Here is a 20,427-nt window from a genome sequence, read left to right on the forward strand (position 1 = left end):
CTCTATTTTAATCGAACATCAAACGCATAGCCTACATTTTTTTCATAAATTTGGAAAGAAAAATATTTTCGAATAAGGTCTGAATTTGATGTGCAATTATTTTCTGAATAGACGTATCATACCGGTACTTGTTTTAAAACAAAAACCATAGATATCCAAAGTGATTTTTTTTCTGTTTGCCAAGTTCGTCTTATCAAGGTGCAGGTACAACTCAATATGTTTTCTCTGTATCCTGGTATGATATTCTGTGAAAAATATTCATTATTCTTCATAGATTCATACAACAAGTACATCATCAAAAATCTGGTGTGGTCATACACTCACACAACTTTCCTTGCTCATTGAACTGTAAGCCTAATTCTTGAAGGGGAGAATGATTAAGGTGAATATAATAACATAGTGACGATTGGCGGCAACATAATTATTTGAAACTACAGTCAGACTACTTTATTTCTGAATATTTAATTTTTTTCAGAGTAATTTTTCCTTTGTAAAAATTGTGAAATACGATGATTTTTTAAAAGTCCTCAAAACAGCTGTTCTACAGATGAAATATCTTGATTAGCCTATGTGTTCTTTTTATAAACTGCTCTATCTACCTCATGCACGAGAAGGAGGTAACAAAGTCCATTTCTCAAGGATGGGGTGGACCCCCCATTAGTTTCCCAGGAAAAAGACTCATGCCAGTTGATAGAGCTGATAAGTAACTATAACTTACAGGGTAAGCATTTGAAAAAAATCGGTCAGGTCATTTTTGAGAAAATCATGAAAAACATGGTTTTTTAGTAATTATTTGCCATTTTTCTCAAAAATATTACGGAGCTCCTACAATTCTCCCAGAAATGAGACTCATGTCAGTTGATAGGGCTTATAAATAGCTATCCATGGTATAAATTTGAAGAAAATCGTTATAGAGCCGTTTTCAAGAAAACCGTGAAAAACATGGTTTTTAGTCACTATCCGCCATTTTTCTCAAGTATATTACGATATTATGGAGCTCCTGTAATTTTCCCAGAAATGAGACTCATGTCAGTTGATAGGGCTTATAAATTTGAAGAAAATCGTTTGAGCCAATTTCGAGAAAAACGTGAAAAACATGGGTTTTCAGTAATTATCCGCCATTTTTTCCGCCATCTTGAATTGAATTTTATTGAATTCCTTATTATCGGATCCTCATGGTATAAGGACCTAAAGTTTAAAATTTCAAGTCAATCGGTTTATTAGGAATGGAGTTATCGTGTTCACAGACATACACACATACACACACACATACATACACACATACACACACACAGACCAACACCCAAAAATCATGTTTTTGGACTCAGGGGACCTTGAAACGTATAGAAAACTTGAAATTAGGGTACCTTAATTTTTTCGGAAAGCAATACTTTCCTTACCTATGGTAATAGGGCAAGGAAAGTAATAAAAATGATAGGGAGAGATGCAATGCACAGTATCTTCTAGGGCTACTGAATATTTTATTTCATCAAAATAGAAATCCATTGTAATAAAATATATGTTATGATGTTTATAGAATTGTATATAATAACAAACGTGAGGCCTATTGACGGTATAATTTATATTCAGGCTTAGATGAGACTTTCCAGTAAGGGGTTTCCTACCAACAAAAATCCATACGAATTCATTTTCTAATGACAATAAATAATAATAATTTTGCATCAGAGCTTCTGTTACCTCCTCTCATCTCTCTTCTTCTCAGCTTCCTCAAGCAGAGCTTCTTTGAAGCCAAGTATTATGGACGCGGTGCGGTTGTGAGCGGTTTCAGAGTTTCCAATCATATAATCCCATCCTGTGAAGAGCTTCCATGTGAATACACACTCGTCATCCTTCTCAGACAGTTTACTCTGTCTTGAGTTCTGTGCCATCCTGGAAGTAAATAAAATAATTGACAAATCCCAAAACAATCCATATATCTGATTCATTCATAGTTTATTTTTCCTTGAGTTCTGGAAGACGAACAAAATTGAAAAAATTGAAAAATCATCTATATAGTGAGGTCCACGTTATAATGTCAGTGTTTGATTGGCAATGGTATTCCTATCCTTGTCTATCATTCAACAAAGCGGTTATAGTGAGGTCCACATTATAATGTCAGTGTTTGATTGGCAATGGTATTCCTATCCTTGTCTATCATTCAACAAAGCGGTTATAGTGAGATCCACGTTATAATGGCAGTGGATAAAGATAGAAGAATAGCGATGCCGATTCTCTAAATTATTTAATTATATTTCTACACTGTCAAAAACATAATTGGCATCGTTGAGGACCTAGAAAAGGATAGTAACAACGTCTTTGTCGAATGATAGACAAAAATAGCAAAACCCAAGTTGATCAAATACTGTCATTATAACGTGAACCTCACTATAGCGTTATCTCTTTCTCGCTTTGCTCTGTTGCCATATTGTTCTTTAAGGCTGTGCAAAGGCTAAAAATAAACTTTTTACTCGTGATAGTTTTTTGATTTGTATATTATCAAGCTATCAAAATTTAAAAGTTTTCTCAGGAAAACATTTTTTTTCTGATCATTACTTTTTGAGATATGAGCGCCAAAAGTTTAAATTTTTGGGACAGAACATTTCAAATCGGTAAGAGATAAATCCATGAGATTTAGAGGATAGATTATTCATGATATTTTTGATCTAGCAAAACAAATATTTTCTGAAAACATCAATTTTTAGTGTTTTAATTTACTAAAAAGAACCAAGAATAACTTTTAGTTGAGTTATTTTTGGTAAATTGAATAACTTTTCTAAAAATTGATATTTTCAGAACATTTTTGTTCTACTAGATCAACAATACCATGAAGAATCCATCCTCTAAATCTCATAGATTTATATCGTACCGAATTTGAAATGTTCTGTCCTAAAAATTTAAACTTTTGGCGCTCATATCTCAAAAAGAAAATGTTTTCCTGAGAAAACTTTCTCATTTTGATAGCTTGATGATATACAAATTGAAAAACTTGGAAAAATATCACGTGTAAAAAGTTTAATTTTAGCCTTTGCACAGCCATAACAATGTAGGGAGATGATTAATTAATAAAATATTGATTATGAAAATTCATCATGAAATTATTGAAAAATATAATTTATTGCTTGGTAAAGTATAATTCACTATTTTAAACGAAAATGAAAAGTTAATATTACATCAAACCGGTATCAGTTACCCTCCATAGAAGACATGACAAGACAGAGGATCGGCAACTTTGTTCTACTATAATAATACTATCGAGTGACCTGGCTGGCTGAGGTCTGGTGTCAGAGTTTTCAGGTCGCAACTGATCACTTTCAGGGCCTCTGACATGACCCAACGACTGCTATTTATGCAGCCGGGACCGACGGCTTAACGTTCTACTATCTTTCTCCACTGCAATTATGTAACGTGAAACTTAATATAGATACTCTGATTAATTGATTGCATTAATTTATTTTAACTGTGAAGGTTTGCCCATTAACAATTTTAATCAAGCTTTAAACTTATCACACAATTCAATTTAATTCAATTCAATTCAATTTAAACTTATCACAATAATTGCCCGTTTTGAACCATTTTCAACAACACTACAGTCTAATTTTTAAATATTAGTTATTAAAACTAGTACTCACATGTACTCATGAAATAGATGAGTATAATAATTGTACTAAAAATATTACAGTAGCAAAGATAAGCTGAGGAAAATAATCACATACGCCACAAAAAATTTTCTCATTTGGAAAAATATTATGCAAATGAGAATTAGTATTTGAGATTAAGAAGAGATGCTTGTCAATTCAAAGTACCTGAGGATATTGGAATACAATATAAACTATCACACAAATTCTATTCAATAAAGCAGTAAGCCTACGGGGTAAGGGGTAAAAATCTACCCATTGAAAGCCAAGGTGAAGCATTTAACTTCTGTTCTACAATATTTACTATATACATGTCTACAATTTCCAATATATTATACCTGCTCTATATAGTGAATATGAATTTTGATGTATTCACATACTTGAAAAACTTGAAAATCACCAATTTTTCTTGACAACTTTGATGCGAATTTGAACACCAGATGAAATAAAGTAAACATGTAGTGAATTTTCACACATTATTCCCTAACCGGAAATGTGACTGGAAATTCGTTGACTTGTAAGCTCTGATTATTAAGATACCTATTCTTCCAATGTTATTAAGGAACGAAAATTAATGCAAGAAACAATCACCATTGTAGATGAGATATAAAATGAACTAGAACCAACCTTTTTAGAGTAGCTACAAAGCTGTAAATGTAGACTGCAATCCCAGTTATAAAATAAGCGAGAGGTCCTTTATATCCATATCCTCTTTTCGAACTCTCTTGACTATTATAATATCCATAGAATAGTGGAGAATATTTCAGCATTCCTTCAAACTCCCAATAAGTTATGAGCCTTTTGGAAATTGCTGCTTCTTCAGGCAATAGCTTCTTGCGTTCTCCTGCATCCTTGTAGTCGGCGAAAAGTATCTGTGGAATAGGTGATTGAATATAAAGATTGCTGATTGAAGATTGAAAATTGAAGATTGAAGACTAATTAATTGATGGAAGAATTGAGACTGATTGATTGATTTACAGTAGGCTATACTATATATTCGGTTATGCTATATTTTTAATTTTTTGAATTTTTTCACAAAGAATGGAATGAAAATGATTGGATAAACACTATCTACTCAATAACAGATATTGATCAATTATTATTTTAGTCTGATCTGAAAAATAAAGGCGAGAAGTGATCGTCACATATACCTGACTCAACAATTTTCTGCTTCAAGTCTATTGTGTTATGTGTAAATCAGTCACCGAACACTAAGAGGTCCAACAATGTTTCCCAGACTCGAATTTTATTGTAATTTTGGGAAACTTTGCGACATATATAGGCTAGTTAATGATCTTTCAATAATTAAAACGAGTAGATTTCTCAATGAACTTAAACAACTTGTAAGTGTTAGTCTAGTTTAAGATTATTTTTAATATTTATATGTATTTTTACATATTTTTATTCGGTTTTCAATGAGAGAAACGGGATATTGATGACAAACCAACACTTAGTACCGGTTGCACAAAAACCGGTTAAATTTTAACCGTGATTAATTCTACGAGAACCAATCAGAGAAGCCATCTTATCAAAAAGGCCTTTTCTGATTGGTTCTTGTCGAATTTATCACGGTTAAAATCTAACCGGCTTTTGAGCAACCGGGCCTGAGCCATTTGTCTTCTCCATTCCAATTAAGGCGGATCCACACATATCAGTATCAGTGAACGTGTCCAATACAGCAAGATTAATTCCCATGGGTTGTAATGGGAGCATTCATACTACCTAGCTCGTCCGGGATGAATGTGAATGGTCCCATTAGAACTAATTGGTGTTATATTTCCACTGTACAGTTCACTGACTCTAATACTGATATGTGGGAATCCGCCTTTATACAGTGGATGATGGAAACAATTTTTGTAAAAAATCTATAAATACACATGACATGCACTGCATCAGAATGCATCTATATAATATAAGAATATTTTAAAAACATAACCTATTTTTAGAGAATTTCTATCCAAATTTGGGAAAGGAACAGTTTTGGGCTTTAAGGCTGAGCAAAGGCTGAAAATGAACTTTCTACTGGTGATATTTTTCAAAGTTTTTCGATTTGTATATCATCAAGCTATCAAAATGAAAAAGTTTTCTCAGGAAAACATTTTTTTCGATCATTACTTTTTGAGATATGAGCGCCTAAAGTTTAAAATTTTGGGACAGAACATTTCAAGTTCGGTAAGAGATAAATCCATGAGATTTGAAGGATAGATTCTTCATGGTAATGTTGATCTAATAAAACACAAATTTTCTAAAAATATCAATTTTTGAGAAAGTTATTCAATTTACCAAAAAATACCAAAAATAACTCAACTAAAAAAGTTATTTTTGGTCATTTTTAGTAGATTGAATAACTTTCTCAAAAATTGATATTTTCAGAGAATTTGTGTTTTATTACATCAACATTACCATGAAGAATCTATCCTTCAAATCTCATGGATTTATCTCTTACCGAACTTGAAATGTTCTGTCCCAAAATTTTAAACTTTAGGCGCTCATATCTCAAAAAGTAATGATCGAAAAAAATGTTTTCCTGAGAAAACTTTTTCATTTCAATAGCTTGATTATACAAATCGAAAAACTTTGAAAAATATCACCAGTAGAAAGTTCATTTTTAGCCTTTGCACAGCCTTAAGCCTGTAGTTCCTTTCCCAATCATTCATAGTTGAGAATGATATTGTACGAGTATGTATCAATGTATGAATAAATAAATATTCACTTTCTTGGTAAGGGAAAGGCTACTTGTATTCACAAAAATAATAAAAATCAATGTACAGTAGGCTACCCTTTTTCTAACTTAAATTTTATTTCCCACTACATGAAAGATGATTCACTTGAAAATGACATCATAAGTCGAAACAAAGTCGATTTTCAATTTTTATGTGAATATCAAAATGCACTGACCTCTGGTATGGCAACAAAAGTGAGAAGTATAAGACTGATCATCAAGTTGACCCAGAACAGCCAGCGGAGAAACGTGAAGTAGGAAGCCACTACTGAGCCAAAATGGCTCTCTATTTCTTTGATTCGCAGTTCCCAGGGCACCATCACATTCATCAGATTTGCCAGTTCACGTTTCACAAACTGCCATTCCTATAAAAAATCAAAACAGTTTATTGTCAAAAAACATCACACGTCTGATAACAAACTCAAGGAGCAATAATGATTATCACTAATTGAAGATCAAGATGAGATGAATACGATACATGTGGAACTCTCTTTATACAGAGTGATTCAAAAAGGACTTTACAACTTTGAAAATCTATATAAATCTATATTAGGCAAGGCACAGAGCTGGTTTTGGTGTTGTATTGAAGGAAAACACTTCACGTTTTTTTACCTTGAACTAAAGTTGTTCTATGTGACTTCCGTTGGTTATCCTGCAGACATTCCATCAATAGTCGATTTCTTTCCAGACTCGCATTAACGGCATAGTGTACCTTGATATGTTGCAAAAATTTTGATACCACAGATCTATGAGGATGACCGAGAATGGAAAGATTTCTTTATGCAAGATAGCGCACCACCACACTAACACGGGATTTTCTTAATGACCGCTTTCCAAATCAGTGAATTTGCCGTAATGTGCCAATCGCATGGCCCCCTCGTTCCCCAGACCTAACACCGCTGGATTTTCTCTTGTAGGGTTTCATAAAAGATATGGTGTATGTACCTCCTTTGCCAGCCACTCTACCTGAACGTAGAGCAAATATTTGCGCTGCTGTTGAGCAAGTTACAACTGAAATGCTAGTGTGAGTCTGGGAAGAAGTCGACTATCAATGGGATGTCTGCAGGATAACCAACGGAAGTCACATAGAACATCTTAGTTCAAGGTAAAAAAACTTGAAGTGTTTTCCTTTAATACAACACCAAAACCAGCTCTGTACCCTGTTTAATAAGATTTATATGAATTTCCAAAGTTGTAAAGCCATTTTGAATCACCCGGTATTATTCATTTCACCTCAATATTCATGGAGAAATCCCACAACATATCTTGTCAAGTGTTGAATCAGTTTACTGTTCTGTGTGTAAAAGTACAATTACATTGCCCTGGCACTCTCATAGATGCATGTTTATATCAAGTGCTTATATTAATTCTTCATCAATTGACAAAGAATCTCAATAAAATACTTGACATAGGAGATGAATACATTCAATTACAATGTGTTTAATTTGATAATAGTCTCCAAACTTGATTTTCCTACATAACATTTGAATTGTCTGTATCTGTATGAGAGGTGACACTATAATTATTTTATTTATTCATTTTATATAGTTTTGATTGTAAAATTAATATTTTTTATTTTGAATATCAGTGAATTAAACCCGCCAATCTCGATCACTGAATGCTTCCATCTCATGGAGCATTTATTTTCATAAAATGTCTTAAACTTAAAATAAATAATGTTCAGTCAACGTAGGGTAAAGTAAGAATTGGAGAATGGAATAGAATATAAATTGATATGAGATAAGAATTGGTAGAAAAAGATCGAATAGAAAATAATGTTAATATAATAATAATATCGAGTGACCTGGCTGGCTCAGGTCTGGTGTCAGAGTTTTCAGGTCGCACCTGATCAATTTCAGGGCCTCTGACATGACCTAACGACTGCTCTTTAGGCAGCCGGGACCGACGGCTTAACGTGTCCATCCGAAACACGGGAGTGGCCCGAGATAAATATCTTGCCCGGGCCGGGATTTAATAATAATATTAATGGGGAAAATAATGTTAATGTGGAAATATCATAAATATAGTACGGTAAATTGGAAATGAGTATAGAATAAACATAAATCAAGGAAACAGAAAATATCATAATTTACCTTGACAAAAATAATATCACAACATGCCAGCATGTCTTTGGTGGTTTTGCTTTGTGCCAACCGCTCTTGTAGTTCCCCTTCATGTCTTTTAACATACTTTTTTGCCTGTTTCACCAGTTTTATTTTCTTCCTCATCGGCCAAGGTTGTTGCTTGACACTGCTCAGCACCTCCTTATGGAGCCGAATATTCTGGAAGATATGCTCCTCAGTCACTCCTTCCTCTATCGAAATTGCAGTTCTGGAATTAAAATACAACAAATTTATTGAATAAAAAGAGCATGACAACGAACCGTATTATGGCCTATCATTGTGTAGGCCTAATATATGTGCATGATTCTATATGCTCATTCATTGGATAGGTGATTTCCATTTCAGGAGAAATGGTTGAAGAGAGAAAAATGACTTTTTCAAAGGAATTGGGGGAAGTAGAAACTTGTAGCCTATAGAAAACATCTACATGGTGATGCCACAACCATTGAACAGAACAAATAGCCACACTGAATTTGATCTTGCTCCAATGATATGATTTTCCACTGCATAGGCCTACTGTAGTATATAGCCTAATTCACTTATTATAAGTTTGACATTATTACTTCATAATATCCACTCGTGATATGGCCATATGATTTCCCATTAGCAGGCATCAGTAGATGCTCATAGCAATCAGAGCATCAGCTTTCCCTACAAGATTCAAATCTTGAAAACACACTTATGCAGGTTTAAACTGCCCGAAAAAAGCATAGGTAGGATTCATATAAGCGGCTACTTGAACCTATAAGGATTTTTCCAAAAATAGTTTATCAAAGGTTGATTATACTCATTATCCGTCTGAGCTATCGGAGTCTGAAATAATATTCTTATTGTCATACATGACATCAAAACCCATTCAATTTTATTGAAATATTATTTTGTGAGTTGGAAATCTAGTCGCGGATTTAATTATTAAATGTAATTGATAAAGCGAGAAGATCTCCAATGTGCAAAGATGAAACGTATGTTTTATCACGTTTCGTGAAGGCAATATGATTTTTAGCACCATGCTATACAAACAAGAGTGAGTCGACTTTTGGTATGTAAATCAAGGCTGCATGTTTTTTCACATAAATAGATTTTTAATTTTCCTTTCGAGGACCGTATTCTTTAAACCGTTTGTAAAGTGTAGTTGTTGAGTTGAGGCTGCTGTGCAAAGGCTAAAAAGAAACTTTCTACTCGTGATATTTCTCAAAGTTTTTTGATTTTTATATCATCAAGCTATCAAATTGAAAAAGTTTTCTCAGGAAAACATTTTTTTCCGATCATTACTTTTTGAGATATGAGCGGAGCGCCTGAAGTTTGAATTTTTGGGACAGAACATTTCAAATTCGGTAAGATATAAATCCATGAGATTTAGAGGATGGATTCTCCATGGTATTGTTGATCTAGTAAAACAAAAATTTTCAAAATATCAATTTTTTGAAAAGTTATTCAATTTACTCAAGTATTATTAGTTATTTTTAGTAAATTGAATAACTATCTTAAAAATTGATATTTTCAGAAATTTTTTTTTACTAGATCAACAATACCATGAAGAATCTATCCTCTAAATCTCATGGATTTATCTCTTACCGAATTTGAAATGTTCTGTCTCAAAAATTCAATCTTTAGGCGCTCATATCTCGAAAAGGAATGATCAGAAAAAAATTTTCTTGAGAAAACTTTTCATTTTGATAGCTTGATGATATAAAAATAAAAAAACTTTGAAAAATATCACGAGTAGAAAGTTTCTTTTTAGCCTTTGCACAGCAGCCTCAACTCAACAACTACACTTTACAAACGGTTTAAAGAATACGGTCCTCGAAAGGAAAATTAAAAATCTATTTATGTGAAAAAACATGCAGCCTTGATTTACATACCAAAAGTCGACTCACTCTTGTTTGTATAGCATGGTGCTAAAAATCATATTGCTTTCACGAAACGTGATAAAACATACATTTCATCTTTGCACATTGGAGATCTTCTCGCTTTATCAATTACATTTAATAATTAAATCCGCGACCAGATTTCCAACTCACAAAATAATATTCCAATAAAATTGAATGGGTTTTGATGTCATGTATGACAATAAGAATATTATTTCAGACTCCGATAGCTCAGACGGATAAGGAGTATAATCAACCTTTGATAAACTATTTTTGGAAAAATCCTTATAGGTTCAAGTAGCCGCTTATTGAATCCTATGCTTTGTTCATCTTATCTCGTCATTACACACGCACAAGTAAAAAATCTGGTGTGGCGCACTCATATAACTTTCCTTGCAGTTATGGAAATTGATCACCTGACGCTAGTGTTCTTGCGCATCTTAAGTCCACTATTCAAAGATCTGAGGCAGATGGTAACAGGACAATAACGCTTGAGACACACGAAGTCTGCTTTCTCTTCATAGTGAATGATTTCATAGAATCAACAGTTGTCAAATGTTTGCAATTGAATATAATCACATTTTCTCGAATTTCAATTTTATAGGTGAAAATGTTACTAAACATTAATTGTAGAGATTTTCATGCTCAATCTTTTCCACTTAATTTTTTTTGTTTAAATTGTATCTGAAGCCTGATAATTAGGAATCCAAAATCCAACTTTGCATAGATGAGGCGAAGCTCCTGAAATTTTCACAGATATGGGACTTGTGGCAGTTAATAGAGCTTATTAATGACTATTTTTGGTATAAATTTGATCAAAATCGTTGGAGCCGTTTTCGAGGATAAAAACCCTGTTTTTGACAACATTTTTGCCGTTTTAGCCGCCATCTTAAATTGCATTTGATCGAAATTGTTCGTGTCGGATCCTTATATTGTAAGGACCTTAAGTTCCAAATTTCAAGTCATTCCGTCTATTGGGAGATGAGATATCGTGTACACAGACGCACATACACTCATTTGAAATTTAGAAATTGGGGTACCTTAATTTTTTTCGGAAAGCAATACTTTCCTTACCTATGGTAATAGGGCAAGGAAAGTAAAAGCTGATATGGGAAATTCACACTGGCAGAAATTCAAATTCACACTGGCACAAATTCAGTCAGAGATTATATTATCCCTATAGTATTATTATTATTATTATACGACAGTATTATATTTTTATACATAATATTCTTTTCTCTATGGTGTCATCCAGAAGCAAATTGAGTCTACTCACTCGGCAGAAGTGGTTGTAACAACAGAAGATCTTCTCCTTGGAAGACCAAGCTCGTCAGGTGAGAACGCAGAGGAGGGTCTCCTTCTCTTGGTTTGTCGTCTGCTCGAAGCTCGTCGCATCAGAATGGCACTCACACTCGCCGAGTAATCTTCATCTTCCTCCTCTTCCTCTTCTTCTTCCTCTTCATCACCGACTGCTGCTTCATCTCCTCCTTCTTCGTTGTCCTCTCCATCTATATATAATAATGAAGAGATAGTCCAGGCGCTGGCTTACATTGAGCATGCATGAGAGAGGCAGAGAATTTGACTTCGGATTATTGTTGGGGGGTCTTTAGTGTATATGAAACTCGATGTCGTCACGTCCCAGGGTGGTCGAGAGATTGGTGGGGAGGGGGGTAAGTTGTAAAAAACGCGCGCTTATATAATCGCCTGTCCTGCGGCAACCATTCATATTACAGCTTTGACCCTTTTCCTAATATTATCTAAATATAACAAGCTTTCAAAATGGTCCTCTTCATTTTTACGATAGACCGCATAGTTTTTCCGTAAAAAAATAAAATATCTCAAAAAATGTATTTTTTGAGTATAGATTTTTTTTTATTTTCCGAATATTTCAGTCGTTAGCCGACTGAGAGGAAAAAGTTCTCAATAAACGTTGTAGGCCGTTTCTTTCTGAATCCAATGATGTATATAGTTTGGGGGTTACGACCATAGATGCGGCTGTGGGAGGGGGATTAGTAGCACTGTTACACTGCAGCGCGGGCCACCCCTATGACCAGTGCGCGTAGCGGCCTACCTATCGCATCGCTCCTATTAGTCTATGCATCCAAATTATGTATTTCAGGAACGTTATATTATGTATTTTTGGTCGCTGAACACGATTTTTCAACTCTGAAGCCTCAATAATCAATGGTTCTCATCATATTTTATAAATTATGGTCAAAATTACAAAGTTCATCTCATATGTTAAACCAGATTGGTTGAATAATGTGATTCTCAATCAATAGAAGATGAATAATTATGTAGATTATCTAATCGAGAATGAATATTTTGTTTATTTATTGAATTGATCACTTCTGAATCGTCAATTTGAAGTGAATGGATAAGTTAAACAATTAATAGGCGCCACATTTTTTGTTTTGTCAACAAGTTTCTTGTCTTGTTTTTGACAAATATAATAGGTGCCACATTTCTTGTTTTGTCTAGACGACTCGTGTCCGCGCATGTATCTGCCTGTCCGTCTCAATCTATTTACTATTCCACTATACAATAATCAGTAAAGTCAGTATTGAATCAAGCGTTGATGTGAACAGTGGTGCCGCCTCTATTCTAAATATTTCGTGATTCGTAGAGTTCAGAGTTTTGTGACCGATCTGTGAATAAGTTTGTGTTGTGCAAGGTGAGTTATCAATGTCTTTCTCAATCACAAAGAGAGTGAAGGTGTTTGACAAAAGATTATGTGCTATATGTCAGTTGGAAAGTGATTGCTTATTAGTTGAAAGACCCAAGCATACAAGCTTTGAAACATTTCTTGATGCTTTAAATAGTAGGAAGGATGAAGTGACCGAGAGATTGAACCGTCTATTGTAAATAACGAACTATATTCTCTTAAATGGCATAGAGCATGTTACAGTAGTTATACTAGTAAAATTAATGTGATAAGATATGTTTCGAGGGTGCATAATTCCACCGAAGAACCAATCAATGTTGCTGCTGAAGATGTTGCAACAGGTACGAGAACCTGTGAAGAACGTCCTACAACTAGAAGTGCACTACCAAAAACAGACTTCACTAAATGTATTTTTTGTCAACAGTCCACTAAAAAAAAGGTTTCCACCTTATATAGAATTTCTGAAGTAGGCTTGGCTCAAAATCTTCTTGATGTTTGTAAGTTTCAACAAGATTCTATTTTCACCCGATTAAGTACATGCTCCTCAGTAAATGATGTATTTGCTGCTGACGTGCTATATCATGATATTTGCAAAAAGGAATATTTTAGAATACACTCAAAGCAGAATCTCGACTCACAAGAACTACCTGTAAATCCGTTAATTTCGCGAGCATTTAACGATTTGATATGCGAGGTTGACCCAAAACTGGAATGTCAATGTGTTTCTTTATCATTCTTATCTTCCCGACTAAAGGAAATACATGGAGATATTAATAACATCAGCGTTGATAACCGATTGATGAAGAAACTCCTAATCGAACACTATGGAGATAAGATTCTATTCTCACACCCCAAAGATCAGTCAAAACCTGTACTAATATTCAAAATTGCTGTACCGGTGGAAGATATTGTAGATCAACTTGGATCAGCTAAAAATGATACAGTTAACAATTTCATCGACCAACTAAGACAAGAAATTAAAGATTTTTCGTTCAATATGAAAGATTTTGTTTGTGATGAAGTAGCTGTGAAACAAGAACTTGAAAATTTCCATCTACCTCAGACCTGGGAAACTTTCCTTATAAAACTTGTTAGGTCTGGACGGAATGTATCGGATCAAACTCTTAAGAAATTCAAGAGTGTCTTCATGGATGTATTTCATATTGTCAATAATGGTGAATTCACTCCTAAACATGTTGCCCTAGCAGAAAGTATACATCATTTAACAAGATCTAAACTCTTGAACAGACTAGGCCACTGCTGTATTAGCTACAAACAACTTTCTAATATTGATAACAACATTTCTAAGTCTAATTTGATGAATAATGTTAGTGGCGATGTTCCTATTCCATCGAATATTCTAAAAGACAAGGAATCGTTTGTGCATGGGCGATTGATAATGATGACTTTTGTGAAGAAACTTTGGACGGTAAAAGCACAACACATGTAACAGCTATGGTTCTCTATCAAACAAAGAATTGTGAAATAAACTCTGTGCAACGTGAGCCTACTCTCTTGTCTTCAATACATCTTACCGATGTGATGGAACAAAGTTTAACATGCCAGAATGTCATGAAATTAGTTCCTCAACTTTAGACGGTAATGTGAAGGAATTGAATATGGAAGATTACGGTTATTACAAAGATGATTCCGTTTTATTCTTCCATTATTGACGACAAAACAGGCAATACCAGAAAACTTGATACCACCTTGCAAATGCAAAAAGTGCTTTAAAGGATGCCAATGCAGCAGCAAGGGAGTGGCATGCTGTATTTACTGCAGTTGCTATGGATCTACGTGCAGGAATACATTCAACTAGTTCCTGTTAGAACGGATTGAACGAGAATACCCAGTGGATGAATCAATCAAAAGTGAGTAAAAGATCATTATAATATTACTGTTTAAGAATCCAATTTCATTGTATATATTTCATTTTTCTTTTCAATCTGTATTAACTCGAATCGATTATTATATTGCATATATTGACCATAATTTATGAAATATGATGAGAACCATTGATTATTGAGGCTTCAGAGTTGAAAAATCGTGTTCAGCGACCAAAAATACATAATATAACGTTCCTGAAATACATAATTTGGATGCATAGACTAATAGGAGCGATGCGATAGGTAGGCCGCTACGCGCACTGGTCATAGGGGTGGCCCGCGCTGCAGTGTAACAGTGCTACTAATCCCCCTCCCACAGCCGCATCTATGGTCGTAACCCCCAAACTATATACATCATGGATTCAGAAAGAAACGGCCTACAACGTTTATTGAGAACTTTTTCCTCTCAGTCGGCTAACGACTGAAATATTCGGAAAATAAAAAAAAATCTATACTCAAAAATACATTTTTTGAGATATTTTATTTTTTACGGAAAAACTATGCGGTCTATCGTAAAAATGAAGAGGACCATTTTGAAAGCTTGTTATATTTAGATAATATTAGGAAAAGGGTCAAAGCTGTAATATGAATGGTTACCGCAGGACAGGCGATTATATAAGCGCGCGTTTTTTACAACTTACCCCCCTCCCCACCAATCTCTCGACCACCCTGGGACGTGACGACATCGAGTTTCATATACACTAAAGACCCCCCAACAATAATCCGAAGTCAAATTCTCTGCCTCTCTCATGCATGCTCAATGTAAGCCAGCGCCTGGACTAAGAGGGAAAATTCATGAGGAAAAGGAAAAATTTATAACCTTGAGTTTTGTACAACACAACTTGCAATGATGAATTAACAAAATATTATGTTGTTCTCCTATTGGTAATGTTTTATTCTCACAGAGCTAAGGGCTTTGATGTTCAACGCATTTATTTTATCATGGAAAAATTGTACAACATATCTGCTTACAATGTTCAATTTATTACAATTTTATTACAACCCCTCATGTTGTGAGAGAGTAGGAATTAATCAATTATGTGATGAAATAATTTCCCAACATACAAAATGTTCAATCTAATAGAAGCCAAAATTTGGTAAATTGAGTTAAAATAGAAAACGCGATAATTGAGATATTTGTTTAAAATATGATGGATGATTAAATGCAATATCTATTAGATAAATTGTATTGTTTGCATATTGATGTTGTATTGTTTTTTGAATTATTTTTTAATGTGTGTGAATGGGAAAAAGTGAGTATAATTGAGAATTGATGTATGATAACAGATACATGTTATTGTCAAAATATGTTGTATAGTATCATGATGGCTATGCTACTATTGCATGATATTGCAATGATATTATCTTGAACGAATAACGTACGTTACGGTAGGTACTGTATAATATTGTATTATATTAAAACAATTGAGAGCTTATAAAATTTGCTGTATGAGATTAAGTAATGGGAAAAATCATTATACTTGTGATGAAGTGATTTTCCACAAGCTTCCTCACCTGTTACAGCATTTTCTTTATTGAAGCGCACCTTTTCCATCTCTATATCTTGGAAATCAAATACCTCTGGGGCAAACTTGACAGAAAGCCTATCTGCTGAGAGCAGTGGAGAATTTGGAGAAACCTGGAAAAATAGGATATTAATAACAGATTATTTCTATGAAATAGAATTATGAAAACCAATAATACACACTTCATAAAATCACTCCACTTATATGGGCTACTTTATTCAAATTGATAAAAACAATATTAATAATTCAATTTGGATTTTCATTCAATATAAAATAATTAATTCATTAGCATTTGAATAATTGCCATATCTCAATAATTTCCATCTGTAGACTGGTTGGCCACTATGGCTTCATTCGTATAAAATGAGCGCTGCTATCCAGAGATTGTCGGTTTGGTGTAAGGGTAAGCATTCCTGACCGGAATGTATTTCCCTCTTATTAATGTTTTAAAGTTTTTAAAATGTTTCAATAATAGGGTACTACAAGTTTCACATTGTTTTCATCAATTACTCATTTCATTTATACATTTTTAAGCAGCACAGGATTCAATGAAAGTTTTGATAGAAATATTGATTTCCTCTAATGTAAAAAAGTTGTTTAATCATTCTTCAATATTATCTCCAATGTTCAATGTGTAGCCTACATATTAGCATAGAGAAACAATAGCATAAATAGATATCTCATGGTATAGTGCGTTTATGTAGCAACTTTTACTGTTATCTCAAGCTGATAGTCCACGTAGTTCTTTCCTGTGAAGATTTATGACGCTGGTAGTCTCTCATATTGTGCCGTTCATACACTCTTACCCGGTCAAAACAGTAAAAATCGACAATAATAAGCAGTAATCGGCTTGAGATAACAGTAAAAGTTGCGAAAGAAACGCACTCTACCATGGGATATCTACTTACGCTATTATTTCTCTATGGGTTTAGTCAATGTATATATTCAATGGGAGTTTGATAGAATATAGATTTTATCTAATAAAGAAATGTTTTTTGATCATTCATCAATTATTTATAATGTTCAAGTGTAGCCTACATATTAGTACTCGCAGAAATTATTATAGAGTGAAATTATTTTATTAATTGCTGATACAGAAATTTACATCAATAAAAAGAAGAGCATTTTCTACTAATTCATAATATTATAATTTTAATGTACAGTAATCGATTTCAACAAATTTTATGATATTATATTCCTGATGGAAGACATATCTATTCTATGACATAGATCATTAATGATAACTGAAAATAATGATGACACAAACCCGAAAATTTCAATCTTGTGAAATCACTGATGTGAATACAGTCTACATAATAAAATTATGCCTTGAACAAAGTAACTTCAAACCAAGTTCACCCAAGAAATTACATCTAAAAATTTCATTCACAAAACTGAATCTATCCAAAAGCTAGTAGTATTGAGGGATTTTATTGATGTCTACATAATCAGCTGTGCTAATAGTGAAGTTGTGTTTCTTTTCTGGCTCAAAATTTTGTAAAATTACTCAAAAATTTTCCAATTTATTAATTACGGTAGTTTTAAAATATCAAAATTTGAAATTTTTAGTTTAGTCATTAGTTTTGAAGTGTAAATTAGACTTTTGAAGTGAAAAGTGAAATCTATAACCTTCTTTTTTGAGACTTTGTAAAAATTTGGAAGAAGACAGTTTTGGGCTATGCCTGTTGTATTTTCCCAATTATATTTCAATTATGATTTGTGATTGTGAATAAAATAAATAAATAAAATGAATAATTATGCCTTGAACAAAGTAACTTCAAACCAAGTTGACCCAAGAAATTGCATCTAAAAAATTCATTCACAAAACTGAATCTCTCCAAAAGCTAATAGTATTGAGGAATTTCATTGATAAAGAGTATATCAAAATAAGCACTCCCACACACCACTAACTTCTCCAATGAACCAAATTCTCTAAACTTCACTTTGAAGAATAAAAGTTTACTTTGCACTCTCTCACGCCACTTCTCAAATGAACCAAATTCTTATAGTTCACTTTCCACCAACTATCCAGAGAAAATTGATTGTTTGGATGGATGGAACATGTTGAAAAGTAGACTAATTATTATTGTAAAAACTGAGAACATCACAGAACTCCAGCTTTTTATAATATTATTAACTTGTCAAATTCTTCAAAGCTCACTTTTCTTCAACTATCTAGAGGAAATTGATTGTTTGAATTCAGAGTGATGAAAAATGTTGAGAAGTGGCCTAATTATTATTGTAAAAACTGAGAACATCACTGAACTTCAGCTTTTAGTAATTATCAACTTGTTGGTTGGTGAGTATCAAAACAGACTCCCTTGAAAACTTGGGAACACCGAGGCAGCTATATGGAAACAGCGACAATCACTTTTCCGCGCTAACGATTTGTAGTTCACAGACACGCGGACTGTCATGCAACAAAGGTAATGCTATAATACCACCACATCCCTTGGCAACCCTTCAACCCTTCCACAGTAAACCTGCGCATACCTGGACTCTGCTTGTTCGAAACCACACCCACCAGCACACGTACAGGGCACAATCACATTTCTTCCACTTTTTTCACTTCAACTCGCTATTATTTGTCCTGATTTAGGGCGGCCTGCCTTGATCAACATTATCCCACACGCTGGGCCTCCGACGCCATTTCAATTTGCGTCACTATCTAACACTATAATACTCTAGTCTGTGCTATAGTTATAGTCTAAAACTATAGTTTATAATGCTATAGTTTAGTTTGTGCAATTCTAACTTGTGCAAATATATGAGCATTGAGTCGATTTGAGTCACTAATAGAGGCTAACACTGTAGTGAGGTCCAAGTTATAATGGCAGTGTTAGATAAGTAATGAATGAATGAATTTTATTTGCCAAAAACAAAATACAAAAAAGCTTTACAAAAAATAAATATAAGTATATGCTACACTGCACTTAAACCAAGATACATAAATTCATTTAGTTAGATATAATAACGAAATGATATCCTTTATATTATAAATATAATAGTTATAAAATGAAGATTTAATTTATGTTCACATGCATAAGTACAGTAGGTGAGGCAAAAACACCGGCAAAAGGAAGATTCCTTGTGCGCCAGTGTGAGTCGTAAATCAGCTCAATCAGGGATGTAATATATAAACTTGAATTTAGCGTATGAAGTGTTCGAAAATATAATTTATAATATGAAGTTGATTATTGTATAAAAGTCAACGATTGGAAATAATTCATTTTCAGCCATGCTTCTATGGCTCTTTTTCTGTGTTTATTATTTCGGAAATTATTATGTGGAAATTCACTTTCTAGTATATTAATGAATTTACTGCTAATGTAGTAAAGTTGCCTTCTAAGAAGAGCTGAGTTGGTGTTATATATTTCATATTTTCTTATTGTATTAGGTCTAAGATTATAATTTATGTCATCGGCTAGAGGGAAATTATGCTCGTATTTAAAACTGTAATTTGTTTGAATTCTATTCTGTAACGAGAATAAACACTTAATATTACATTAATAAACCTGTATCAGCTACCGTCCATAGACGGCATTGACAAGACTGGGGATCGGCAACGTTGTTCTCTTATCTTTCTCCACTGCCATTAGAACGTGTACTCCACTATAGTTTGTGCAATTCTACACTGCGTGCAAAGATATCAACATTAGGGTGTAGGGTCTAAACACCTGCTGAGGTCTATGGAAACAGATTAATTTTTGTCTAGTCTAATTAAGGTCAAAACTGAGTTGTACAGTATTCCATAACTTGTGACTGAGTGCAAAGTTATTAGAATTAGGGTGTAGGGTCTAAACACCTGCTGAGGTCTATGGAAACAGATTAATATATTTGTCTAGTCCAATTCAGGCCAACACTGGATTGTAAAATTCTAAGTTTTACTGTATGACTGAGTGCAAAGATGCATTAGGGTGTAGAGACTAGAGACATGCTGAGCTTTATTATGGAAACATATTAATATCTGCCAAGTCTAATTTAGGACAGCATTATTAGTTT

The 20,427-nt window shown here is 33.6% G+C and overlaps 1 protein-coding gene across 1 annotated transcript in view; it reads right to left on the reverse strand.

Annotated features, from left to right (window-relative positions):
* The window catches only part of LOC111050263, a 92,451-nt gene that overhangs the window by 65,950 nt on the left and 6,074 nt on the right, over positions 1–20,427 (reverse strand). The window contains 6 exon segments of the mRNA XM_039431492.1: positions 1,699–1,890; positions 4,263–4,507; positions 6,534–6,722; positions 8,451–8,688; positions 11,625–11,856; positions 16,415–16,538. Of these exon segments, the coding sequence (XP_039287426.1) occupies positions 1,699–1,890; positions 4,263–4,507; positions 6,534–6,722; positions 8,451–8,688; positions 11,625–11,856; positions 16,415–16,538 (1,220 nt within the window).

This window comes from Nilaparvata lugens, chromosome 6 (genome assembly GCF_014356525.2).
Source record: "Nilaparvata lugens isolate BPH chromosome 6, ASM1435652v1, whole genome shotgun sequence".
NCBI lineage: Eukaryota > Metazoa > Arthropoda > Insecta > Hemiptera > Delphacidae > Nilaparvata > Nilaparvata lugens.